Source organism: Mobula birostris, chromosome 8, assembly GCF_030028105.1.
Source record: "Mobula birostris isolate sMobBir1 chromosome 8, sMobBir1.hap1, whole genome shotgun sequence".
Lineage (NCBI taxonomy): Eukaryota > Metazoa > Chordata > Chondrichthyes > Myliobatiformes > Myliobatidae > Mobula > Mobula birostris.
The window spans coordinates 29,851,804-29,865,202 of NC_092377.1; the positions used below are offsets into that span (position 1 = coordinate 29,851,804).

General features: G+C 36.8%; 1 protein-coding gene across 1 annotated transcript in view; it reads left to right on the top strand.

The window, feature by feature from the left end:
- LOC140201205 (apoptosis-stimulating of p53 protein 2-like) overlaps positions 1-10,509 on the top strand; it is a 98,747-nt gene extending 88,238 nt beyond the window's left edge. Inside the window, exons 16-18 of the mRNA XM_072264931.1 lie at positions 4,172-4,338; positions 4,493-4,692; positions 5,515-10,509. Of these exons, the coding sequence (XP_072121032.1) occupies positions 4,172-4,338; positions 4,493-4,692; positions 5,515-5,556 (409 nt within the window). The 3' untranslated portion in view covers positions 5,557-10,509. The remainder of the gene's footprint in view (positions 1-4,171; positions 4,339-4,492; positions 4,693-5,514) is intronic.
- Positions 10,510-13,399: the final 2,890 nt, after the last annotated feature.

The window sequence follows — 13,399 nt, forward strand, 5'->3', positions numbered from 1 at the left end:
ACAACCTTAAGGAACCTGTGAAAATGTGTAAGTGTAAATAAAATAAGCAAAGAAGTGAGAATAAGCTAGGGTCCTTTAAAAATGCTTTCTGCATTACTTAATAATAAAAGGTTAGTCAAAAAGTGCACTTGTTTGACCAAAATTAATATTTTCTTAAACAGGTAAGTGGCTGCATGAGGAGCTCAAAAGCACTTTATCTCCTGTAGAGAAGATTGTGTCAATAAAGGAGAACCCTTTCTAGTCAGAGATTCCCAGGAAAATAGAGCATGAACCTGATTATCTGCAAATAAGCAAGATCAACATGACTGGATTGGATGGGAAGCAAAAGTGGAAATTGTGTTGCGTCTAGTGGAATATCTATATTGCATCTGTTTTTTAAAAGAGAGGATATGTATCAGTAGAACAGTCAAATAACAAAAATCAGCATGGAAATGTTAAGAGATATCATGTGAGGATTGATCAGGCTGTTTAATCAATGGAGGGAATTGATAAAGATGGAATATTTTAATCTCAAAATGTCATAAACTTGTTAACAATGTCCAGAAGGTACAATGTGGATACAGAATCCACCAAGGGACAAAAAGTGGGATACAATAGTGAATGATAGTTTTCTGTGTTCTGAAGGAATTGTGAAGTGGTATTTCTTTGGCAGTACTGAAAACATCAGATCATTTTAAATACGTTTCATAATCTGGATGAAAAGAAAATGTCAAAAGCACTCCGCATATGTTGGAGTACAAATGGACAATGCTTCAAGTCTGAGATATTTTGCCTTAATCCCAGTTCTAACCAAGGATTCAGAATCTGAAACATTAATTCTTTCTCTTTTATAGATGCTGATTGACCTGCTGATTATTGCCAGCATTTTGTTTTTATTTCAGATTTCTAACATCTGCACATCTTCTTTTCATTCTTATGATTAAGATCATCAGGAGTGTTATTTGAATAGTCCATAGATGACACAAAACCTCTGATAGTATTAACCAAAGATCTGGAGGTAATATGAGAATTTTAGGGAAAAAGGTTATGAGCTGGAAGGCACTGCCTGAAATATGGCAGAAGCAATCAAATCATGAGTGAAAGAATATTATACACTAGGGGAACGTTGACTCAGACCATGAGAGGCCTGCGTCGGGCATTTTCATGCTTTACAAGGCGCAGATTGGGAGTCTGTGTGGGGTGTCACACCTTGCACAGACATTTGAGCAATGTGTGATTAAGTGTCTTGCTCAAGGACACAAACACGCTGCCACAGCTGAGGCTCGAACCAGCGACCTTGAGATCACTAGATGAACACCTTAACCACTTGGCCATGTGCCCAACACTATTATACAATAGCTGGGAGCTTTATGTTCAAAGATGCACTTTCTATTGAAAGGATGGGCAGGAAGGCAGAGGGGATTGGTAAAAAATGAAATCAAGTCATTAGAAAGAGGACACATAGGGTTGGAAGTGTTGAGTCATTGTGAACAGAGCTAAGGAACTGCAAGGGTAAAAAGACCCCGATGGAAGTTTGTATTACAGACTGTCAAACGGTGGTAAGGTTATGGTGTATTAATTACAATGGGAGATAGAAAATGCATGCCAAAAGTTACAGTAGTCATCAGGGATTTCAATATGGAGGTAGATTGGGAAAATTGGATTGGTGCGGGATTCCAAGAGGGGGATTTTCTAGAGTGCCTATGAGATGGATTTTTGGGCAGCTCATGGTTGAGCCCACTGAGGGCGATCAGCTATTCTGGATTGGGTGTTGTGCAATGAACTGGAATTGAGCAGAGAGCTTAGGATGAAAGGACCCTTGGGGAGAAATGAGAAGGAGAAGCTGGAATCAGATGTACCCATATTACAGTGGAGTAAAGGAAATTACAGAGGTATGAGAGAGGAGTTGGCCAGAATTGATTGGAAAAGAACACTGTCAGGGATGACAGCAGAGCAGCAATGGCTGGAATTTCTGGAAGCAATTTGGAAGGCACAGGATATATACATCCCAAAAAGGAAGAACTATTCTAATGGGAAAATGACATAACTGCGGCTAAGAAGAGAAGTCAAAGCCAACATAAAAGCCAAAAAGGGAGCAAAATTTAGTGGAAGTTAGAGGGAAGCTTTTAAAAACCAGAAGGCAACTAAAAAAAATTCATTAAGCAGGTAAAGATGGCCTACAAAAGTAAGCTAGCCAATAATATTAAAGAGGATGCCAAAAGTTTCTTCTGAAATATGAATTGTAAAAGAGAGGCAAGAGTGGGTATCAGACCTCTGGAAAACGATGCTGGAGCAGTAGTAATGGGGGACAAGGAAATGGCGGATGGACTGGATACGTATTTAGCATCAGTCTTCTCTGTGGAAGACACTAACAATATGTTAGAAGTTCCAGGTGTTAGGGGCATGAAGTGTGTGAAGTTACCACTATTAGAGAGAAGGTTCTTGGGAATCTGAAAGGTCTGAAGGTAGATGAGTCACCTGGTTCAGATGATGTACACCCCAGTGTTCTGAAAGAGGTTGCTGAAGAGATCATGGAGGCATTAGTAATGATCTTTCAAGAATCACTAGTTTCTGGAATGGTTTCGGATGACTGGAAAATTGCAAATGTCACTCCACTCTAAAAGAAGGGAGAGAGGCAGAAGAAAGGAAACTCCAGGCCAGTTAGTCTGACCTCAGTGGAAGATGTTGTAGATTATTAAGAATGAGGTTTATGGGTACTTGGAAACACATAATGAAATAGGCTGTAGTCAGTATGGTTTCCTCGAGTGCAAAACTTGCCTGACAAATCTGTTGGATTCTTTGAAGAAATAACAAGCAGGATGGACAAAGGAGAATCGGTTGATGTTGTGTACTTGGATTTTCAAAAGGTCTTTGACAAGATGCCACATGTGAGACTGCTTAACAAGCTTTGAGCACATGGTATTACAGGAAAGATTCTAGCACAGATAAAACAGTGGCTGATTGGCAGGATGCAAAGAGTGGGAATCAAGGGAGCCTTTTCTGGTTGGCTGGCAGTGACTAGTGATGTTCCACAGGGGTCTGTGTTGGGATTTATTTCTTCTTGCGTTATATGTTAATAATTTGGATGATGGAATTGATAGTTTTGTTGCAAATTTTTTAGACTATATTAAGATAGGGCGAGTGACAGGTAGTTTTGAGGAAGTAGAGAGGCTATAGAAAGACTTAAACAGATTAGGAGAATGGTCAAAGAAATGGTACATGGAATACATTGTCGGGAGTGTCTGGTCATGCACCAGTAGAAGAAATGAAAAGGTTGACTATTTTCTAAGTGGAGAGAAAATACAAAAAACTAAGGTGCAAAGGGACTTGGGAGTCCTCGTGAAGCAAGGATGTAATGTTGAGACTTTATAAAGCACTGGTGAGGCTTCACTTGGAGTATTGTGAGCAGTTTTGGGTCCCTTAGAAAGGATGTGTTGAAACTGGAAAAGATTCAAAGGAGGTTCACAAAAATGATTCCAGGATTGAATGGCTTGTCATATGAACAGCATTTTGATGGCTTTGGGCCTATATTCACTAGAATTCAGAAGAATGAGGGGTGACCTAATTGAAGCCTATTGACAGAGTGGATATGAAGAGGATGTTTCCTATGATGGGAGAGTTTAAGACCAGAGGACACAGCCTCAGAATAAAGGGGCGTGCTTTTAGAATGGAAGATGAGAAATTTATTTAGCCAGAGAGGGATGAATCTGTGGAAGCCAAATATTTATGTATATTCAAGGCAGAGGTTGATAAATTCTTGATTGGTCAGAGTATGAAGGGATATAGGGAGAAGGCAGGAGATTGGGGCTGAGAGGAAAATTGGATCGGCCATGATGAAATGGCGGAGCAGACTCAATAGACCAAATGGCCTAATTCTGCTCCTATATCTTGTGCTTTTATGGAATTGGGATGTATGTGAAATTAAAATGATATTGCTTTGTGAAGTAGAAAAGAATTAGAAAACTATAGATAATGATTTATAAAATTGCACTGGGCCAAAGATTATTCTCCTGTGCTATCACTTTCTATTTTAGAAATGATTGACACTTGCATTGTGTCAAATGAGTTATTGTGAACATATGCGTGGAAGAGCTCTTAACTTACTGTTCTTTCTGGTAGACGAAGCTTGTTGCAGGTAAAGGGCCACAAAAGAGATTTTTTTAATGTTACTATTTCTTTATATCCCTATTAGGACTCCTTTGCATTGTGCAGCCTCCTGTAATAATGTGCAAGTTTGCAAGTTCCTAGTTGAATCTGGAGCAGCAGTGTTTGCTACAACCTACAGTGACCTACAAACTGCTGCTGATAAATGTGAGGAGATGGAGGACGGTTATGTCCAATGCTCACAATTTCTGTACGGTATGTGAAAAATGAAGTTCCATCTGATTTCACAACTCTGCCTGTTTTTCCCCTTGTACCATAAACCTATTAATAATTTTTAGGCATAACTTAAATGTGGGATAATTTCTGCTGGAAATAGGAAAATACTGAAATAAGCATTTTCTTCCTTCAGGTGTGCAAGAGAAGATGGGTATAATGAACAGAGGCATAGTATATGCACTTTGGGATTATGAATCTCAAAATGAAGATGAATTATCATTTAAGGAAGGTGACTGTATGTCAGTGATTCGACGAGAAGATGAGAATGAAATTGAATGGTGGTGGGCACGGTTAAATGAAGGTGAAGGATACGTAGCTCGCAATTTACTTGGGGTAAGTTTATGGTGAGGATTAGAGTGAGTCACTAAATGAGTGTGTTCCTCTACCATAGTGATTAAATGCTGTTGAAGAACTTAAAAGATGGTGATCTGTGTTTTCAATGTAAATAACTTAATCCCATGATGTGAAGCAAACAATTGAACCCATACTTATATTTTCTGAAGCAATAAAACCTCCATTTTTGGGTATTAAGATGCATTCATTAATATGCGGGAAGTAATGACTAGGCAACCGCGGTTGTTGGTTCCACAGGTTGACTGATAGTAGTTTTGTTGGTCGTACAGCTGTCACTGACAAAGTCAGCAATTATTACCCAGTCTGAATTGTCCTCAAAAAATTGGTTGTGCAGCATGGTTGGGTAGAGGATTCCATATTTCAGGCCTAATAGCAGTGAAAGAATGGTGATGTATTTCTAAATCATGGTGACGTGTGACTTGCAGGGGAACCTAGATATTCGCGTGCACCTGCTATCCTTGTCCTCATTGATAGATGTTGTACATTTAAGTGGGCTGTTGGGATCTTGTTAGAATTGGAGGAAGAGAGTGACTGTTAGTTGATGTCCACCTGCGATACCATGCTCCACTAAACTATAATTGCTTCAGGAATTTCTACATTCAAACTAACTGATGTTTGCTTCATAAGCCTCCACAAGCAACCCAGGGACATGATATTCTATAAGTGTTTAGGAACTGTGTCTAGGAATTTCCTGGCTTTCTGACTTGGCACCATACTAAGCATTACATCTTGAAAGATACTCTCTCTCTTGCTGTATTTTTCTGAAATCCAAAGCTCACAATTTGCTTTGTATTTTTTCAGCTTTATCCAAGAATTAAACCAAGACAGCGAAGTCTGGCATAAAGCAGCTACCAGAAAACGTTACAGATAAAGACTACAACCTTCGTATATTTTTAAGGAAGTTGTAGCAATCCAGATCCAACAGAATATTTGCAATAAAATAATGATCTCCAGACGTAAATGAAGGAAAGTTCAATGTACACAAAGAATGCTTCTGTATTGAAGTTAGATATTTTTGCTCAGTGTTAATGATCACTTATTACAGATGGTGAACGAATTTTATGTTTTTGAAAACTGTGTGTATTTTGATGGACAATCATACAGATTTAGAATATTTTAAAGATCCTGTATAGATGGAGCACAGATGATTTGACAAAAAAATCTAAACTTGTTTCTCCTCCATCATTATTTTTTAAATCAAATTTGTTGTTACTGCCTTTGTTTTTTTTGGAATATGCTATCCAGGATAGTCTTTTGCTGGCATCAATAAGAAAATTATTTCTCTTTTAATAGAAACAGTTAGGAGAAGTTAAAATGGGAATCTTAGCAAAGAGTTTAATAGTTAAAGTAGTTTCAAACTGGATTATAGAAAGTCAATGCCTTAGTTTTTAGCTGTTTCTAGAGTCCAAATATTTTTATCTTGAGATATTACTCTTCACTATGATATATTGCAAATTCCAAAGCATGCAGCTAAAATTTGGAGGGTTAGTTCAAAAAATTTAAAATCTTATTTTTGATACTTTCAATGATGGTCTTTCAGACGCAAAACATTAAACAATATTATTTTTGTGGCTGACTTTGGCTTGTCCCTTTTATCTCTTTCTAGTTTCGGCTACAATAAATTTCCTTACATAAAAGAAGAATTTCATTTTTTGATCTTATTTCTATATATTAAACAATGATTGCAGAGGTAATATTTTGTATTCTCAATATCCCAATATAAAATTAAATGCAGTCTTTTTCAAAGACAAAATAATTTAGTATCACAGTTCTAATCCTTTTCCAGATTTCTATCCATAAAGAGATATAGGTTTAGTGTGGTATAAAACAATTAACATTTTATATACTAATATCTTTAAGAATTGATTACTAGGCATTCATTTAGGAACAGTTATTTTATTATTGAGAGTTTAATTCATTGCATAGACATGAAAACGTTATGATGTAAACACACATACCACTGTGCTTTGGACAACTTTCATTTCTCCACAGATGTGGATTGTTACCGGTTTAATAAGGTTTACAAGAAATATAAATTCTTGTGTGGATAAAAACTGCATTTTGCCCCATCTGTACACTGTCGAGCCATCTGTTGATAGGTGTTGACCTCCAGCCTTTATCTAATAGTAAATAATTGAGATTCAGAATCAAGCTTGTTGGTTGTTATCTGGAGGTTCTGCCATCTATGCCCCAAAAAAAACCTGTGGGTGTTGCACTTACTAACTTTTTAAAATGAAATTTATGACAATGGGGAAGCTCTGGCTTCCAAAGCACAGCTAAATAAGATACAAACATATAGTTGATCAGTATCTCAACTCCAATTTGTCTACTTTGAGTACAATTTTTACACATCTAGATTCAACTCATTTTTGTTGAAAGAGCATTCAAGATCCTTTTTGTGAAGAAGTGCTTCCTGGTATTGGTCGTAAACCAGTTTGATGTTTATGTCACCAGGTTCTGATCTACATAGGCAGAGGTTTCATGTTATTTACTCTAAATTTTATAATTGTTTCAAGCATATCATCCCATTGTATTTTAAATGAAGAGAGTACAAATCCAGACCATGCATTTGAATCTTGTGATCCAGTCCTAATTAAATCTGGTGTCATTCTGGTGATTCCTACTTTTGCTGTGTTCGCAAAAAGCGGGATTTCCAGTGGCCAACTATTTTAATTCCAATCCCTGTTCCTGTTCCAACATGTCGGTCCATGACCTCTCCTGCCGCAATGAGGCCACTGTCAGGTTGGGGCAGCAACACCTCATATTCCAACTTGGTAGCCTCAACCTGATGGCATGAACATTGATTTCTCCAACTTCTGGTAATTTTTCTCCTTCCCTCTTCAGTGCTCCACTCTGGCCTCCTCCTCCCTTACCTTTTCTCTTCTCACTTGCCTCTCACCTCCCTCTGGTACTCCCCCCCCCCCACCCCCCACCTTGGTCCACTCTCCTCATTTATCAGATTATTTCTTCTCTAGTCAATCTTTTTCACCCATCACCTCCTAGCTTCTTACTTCATCCCCTCTCCCACACCCACCTAGCTTCTCCTATCACTTTCTAGCTTATATTCCTTCTCCTTCCTTCACTTACTTATTCTGGCTTCTTTGCCCTTCCTTACCAGTTCTGATGAAGGGTCTCGGCCTGAAATATCAACTGTTCACATACTTCCATAGATGTTGCCTGACCTGCTGCGTCCCCCCAGCATTTTGTGTGTATCATTCTGGTGAATCCTTTCAATACGAGCATATGCTTTTGAGATGCAGTTTAACTTCATAGTATAACCTGCAAGCCCTCTGAACTGTAAGCCTCTTTAAGATCAAGGGTTCAGATTCCATTAGCTGTTTATTTTATATCTGTGTCCAGCATTATTTCTTTAATGATCATTTATTCAAATATTTAATTCTCATTGCCTCCCTGTTTTCTGTTAATTGTCTTTAGCTTTAGGTGCGAGTTTGATAATTTGCATTTGCAGAAACTAATTTTCCAAGGCTAAACAGCCCAAATCATAGATAAACAGCTGTAAAACAAAAATGTGGTATTGTTAACATTCAACACATCTTACAGGTCACACCTGCAGAATATAAAAATAATTCACAGCTGAATTCTTCATTAATATGATAATCATTGCTGTTCGTAGGAACAGTTCATATTTTAACCTAACAGTTAAAACAAATTGGTCCTCTAGTTCTCAATCACAGTCTGACTAATGAGTAAAATATTTTTGGTCGTCTTTGCTAGCAATTTTCCACAGAGTAGGAAGGTATGAGTATTCTATGCAGAAGGGGGACACTTATGCTCCTTCTGGTCTTACTTTTTTTAATTCCCTTGCCCAGATTGAGGAATCATGAATGCATTGTATTGCCTCCTGCGTTCATTAATACTTTTTCAAAATTAATGTGTTCAAAGGGGCTTAACGGTGCCACAAACAAATCTAACAAGTAGATTTGCAAGGTTTGATACCTTTGCAGGTGGGTATAAGCAGCGCCCTGCTAAATTAACAAACTCTGTCCATTTTTTATACCTAAAAAAAAAACTGGCAGTGTATGCTGATTTCTACTCTGAAACATATGTAAATGCAAGGCATCATTTTGAATCTTACAATCAGCACACAGTACCTGGATCACTCCTATTGTCACCCTTGGAGCACAACCTCTTTGTTGCTAATAATGATTAGATGCAAGTTAGTACTCAATTACCAGACTTAATTTTGTTATTTCATTTCTATTTCCCACAAAGAGCAAACTGAGTTGTGGTTTCCACTTTGGCATCAGAATCTTTTAAATTGGTTGATTGGTAACACATTTTATTATGTTTGGTGTTGCTTCATGTTTTTGTACTGAGAACTAAAAAAATAAACTGGAATACATGTTATGAAGTTTATCTCAAAAATGTATCTAGTTTGAGGAAATTTCAGAGTTTTGATTGGTGGATATTTTTTCTAACATGCAGAAAATGTGTTGCTCACCGTTATCCAGTACCAAAAGCTATTAGTACACTGCCGAGTTATCCTAAGAGTTGATCGAGTTGTATTTAAAATAATTTGAAATTGAAATTAATATTTATTTTACAAAATTTTAACTATTAATTCTAGTATTTCATTATCAAAATTAGAAATAGAAAGGCCAGTTTGTAGTTGTGTATTGTAAAGAGTACAGATTTATTTTAACTTAGTTTTGTTCTCTTATCTAATTTCATTTTATAGCATTTAAATAAAACGTACAGGAAAAAATGCATGATTTGGATGTGGGGCTGTGTATTGTAAAACCTGAATTTCTGCTTTGTGGAGAGCAAAAATAATGGCTTTGTGGTATATTTTGTTGTATTGTAAAAGTGTGAATCATCTGGGGAAATGGAGCAAGGTGTGCCACCTTTGATATTTGTGAACTGACAGTTTCAATTGACTCATGGTAATAATGCTTTTAGAATTGTTGTCTTAGAATTTTCTGGATGATTTCAAAGTCCTTGCCGAATGAGCACAACCACTTTGACATTCTCAAACCTTGCCACAAAGCCAAAATTTATTGTGACCAAAAAAGAGGGTGCAATCGAATGCAGAGTTGAAAATAAGTTGCTAATATTATTGTAATTTGAAAATGCACATTATTGGATACTTCATAAACTGATAGTTGCTGAAGCAATTTTCTGGTGGGTTAAAGTATTTGAGAAATGCTGCTTTCCATTCTGTGTATTGCTCTCTGTAAATCTTGTTTTTTCCACTCAAGCAATTTTAAAATGTAATCTCAGCAAAGATGGTGACCTATTTACTCCTCCATGTTATACTCTGTCCAAAAGTAAAATTTTATTAAATAACACAATTTATGAGAAAATTGGCATCATAAAGCAAACATGGATATGAGTAACCATGTATAATTACAATTGTTTACACTGTTGGGTAAATGGAGAATTTACAGTTATTGACAAGTCTTTAATACATGTTAGTAAAAAGTATTTGTATATTCTGTAATATCAAATTCTTCAATTTTCAGACATTTTTTCCCATTGTTAAAATGTCTTCTAGCAAAATCATGATCAAACCCTAAGGTATAGATCATGAATATCGCAGGAACCATGTGTATTTATTTGTTACATTGTTGAAATAAGTGCTATAGGAATTAGCAAGACCTCAAAAATTAGTAATGAAATATTCCAGTTATGTATTCAATTATTAGTCATTTATTGTACAACTTTGATTTTCTTATATTAAAGCCTATAAATCCTAAAGTGTAGTTTTTTCTATTCCAATAGATTAAATTAAATGTGCTGAATAAATTAAATCATGTAACCAAGAAAAATTGTTTTCTCTGAATTTTCAGACTAAAGCTTCTTTAATTTATTTGTAATTTGTACAGTTTCTTTATTTTAAGTACTGTTGCCGTGGAGGAAATGAACAGGTTGGGCCCATTCTTTACGAAGTGATACGTATGCATTATCAATTGTTTAGTTGTGTACAAACAAACAGAGGCACAAAAGCCCAGTGTCGGCATCAATTTTGATAAATGTTATTGTGATGACCTTACAATGGAATCTGCCACTTTAACAATACTTTAATAATGTGGGCTTTGATGTAATGCAATAGAAATGTGTCCTTGATCCCATTACCTAAATATGGCACTCCACTGTCAAAATATATTTCCATTGACTTCAAAGTGATTGTGGTATTTATCATACTATTACTGCATTTTAAAAATATAGTTTTTAATTTTAAACAATTTATCCCTTCAGGGCTCTCCAAATAAGGTAGAAGGATAGTAACTGTGTTGGAAATTCGTAATATATTTGAATTCTTCACCTACCGTTATTTTCTTCTCATTTTGAAGTGCCTTACAGTATAAATAAGCATTTTAAAAGCTAAAATTAAACTTTTCACAATACTGTAATGGAACGGTTTACAGTAAAGATATTTCTGTAAATTTTGACTGAACAAGTAATGTAAAACTTAAAGTACAGTAAGTATATTTTATCTTGGTATATTACATCAAATGTGAAGTGTTTTGGTAACTTTATGCTCTGAGTCACGGTAAAGTACAGCACATAAGCAGGCCCTTTGGCCCATCTAGTCCATGCAGAACCATTTAAACTGCCTACTCCCATCGACCTGTACTGGGACCATAGCCCTCCATTCCCCTTACATCCATGTACCTACACAAACTTTGCTTAAATGTTGAAATCGAGCTCACAAGCACTACTTGTACTGGCAGCTCGTTTCACATTCCCATGACCTTCTGAGTGAAAAAGTTTCCCCTCATCTTCCCCTTAAACTTCTCACTTCTCACCCATGACCTTAGTTGGAGTCCTACCCAACCTCAGTGGAGAAAGCCTGCTTCCATTTACCCTATCGATACCCCTCATAATTTTGTATTCCTCCATCAAAGCTCTTCTCAGGAATAAGGAATAAAGTCCTAACCTGTTCAATCTTTCCTTAAAACTCAGGTCCTCAGGAGCCAGCAACATCCTTGTAAATTCCTCTGTACTCTTTCTACCTTATTTACATCTTTCCTATAGGTTTGTGAGCCAAACTGCACACATTACTCCAAATTAGGCCTCACCAACGTCTTAATACAACTTCAACATAACATTCATCACCTTCACTCAGTACTTTGACTTGTGAAGGCCAGTGTGCCAAAAGCTTTCTTTACAACCCTATCTATCTGTGACACCACTTCCAATGAATTTTTTACCTCTGTTCCCATATCCCTTTGCTCCACCACACTCCTCAGTGCCCTAACGTTCATGGTGTAAGACCTACCCTGGTTGGTCCTACCGAAGTGCAACACTAAGCACTTGTCTGCATTAAATTTCAAATCTCCTCTCAATGTTCTACATTCCAAGTCCTAAACTATTCAATCTTAATTTATACTCAGGTCCTGCAGACCTGCAACATCCTTGTAAATTTTCTCTGTATTCTTTAACATTAGTTGCATCCTGGAAGACTCCACAAACAAGGTCATATCGATTAGGAATGGAAAAAGTAACTTTGCAGTGGGTGTATTGTTAACCTCCAAACCAGCAACATGATGTTCAATGACAGGTATTAGGGGGAGATAAAAACAGGTTCATAGAACCAGCTATTGCCTACCAGCTTCAGCCTATCTCCCTTCACTCTGCTATATACTGGCAATCTTTCCTGTGCCCTCTTGACCCAGAATGTTGACTTGCACCTTTTGACTAGATGTAGCTTGACCTGCTGAGTTCTTTCAGCATTCTGATTTGCATTCTGTTTTTCATTCTAGATTTCAGCATCTGCGATCTTTTTGGTCCTCAGAGCCAGTACCTCAATGCCTACTGTTTTTGATGTGAGTCTTCATTTATATCAAGGCAGCCAGCAGCTCATCAGAAGTGCAGTTTGTGGTGTCTTGCTGTGAACTAACTAATGACGCAGGCTGCAGCTGAGTACTTGCAGATGTGTACGTGCAGCAGGTACCCAGGCAATTTGGCTCTTAAACTGCATTTGAAGCTTGGCTTGCTATTCAAGGAAAGAGCTCATGGAAATGGAGGTAATCTTTTACAATGGGTATTTCATTGAATTACTCAGAAAAGAGACTTTATGGGTCATTTTTAGTTGGTAAACAGTAACTAGCCACTTGGTACAAAAATTTATTTCCATTAATGATTAATTGGAGCAGTATGTATTGTGGATAAGTATGCTGGTAAAATGGGTACAAGGGTAAGTCTTTGAAAGGACATGGAGATTAAACCTGAAAGGAAAAATAATAGCAGAAGTGTGGTGTGATGTGATATGATTTTTCTTGGGTAGAGTAGAAAAGCAGATTATTGTTTAAAAAATTAACACCTTACAAAATGCTCTTGTATAGTGCTGTCTTTCATGAAATGATGTTACTGTGCAGCGGCTGCAAATAATTATGAAGGTTAATGGAAGGCTGCCCTTTACTGAACTACTAAAGGATGGAAGTCTTTTCCACAATTGCCTAGGGTGTCAATGAGACTATACCTAGAGTACTGCATATAATTTTGGTCTTAGTTTATGAAGAACGTGTTTAGATTTGAAGCAATTTAAATAAGGTTAATTTATTTTTAATAAAATGTTGTCTTACGGGGAAAATTTGCAGATACTTGGGCCTATGCAGAGTTTAGAATAAAAGGTAACCCCATTGACACACAATTCTGAGGGGCTTTGACATAATAGATGTTTTGAGGAATCTGGTTTCACTGGAACTGCTCTTGGCTTGTT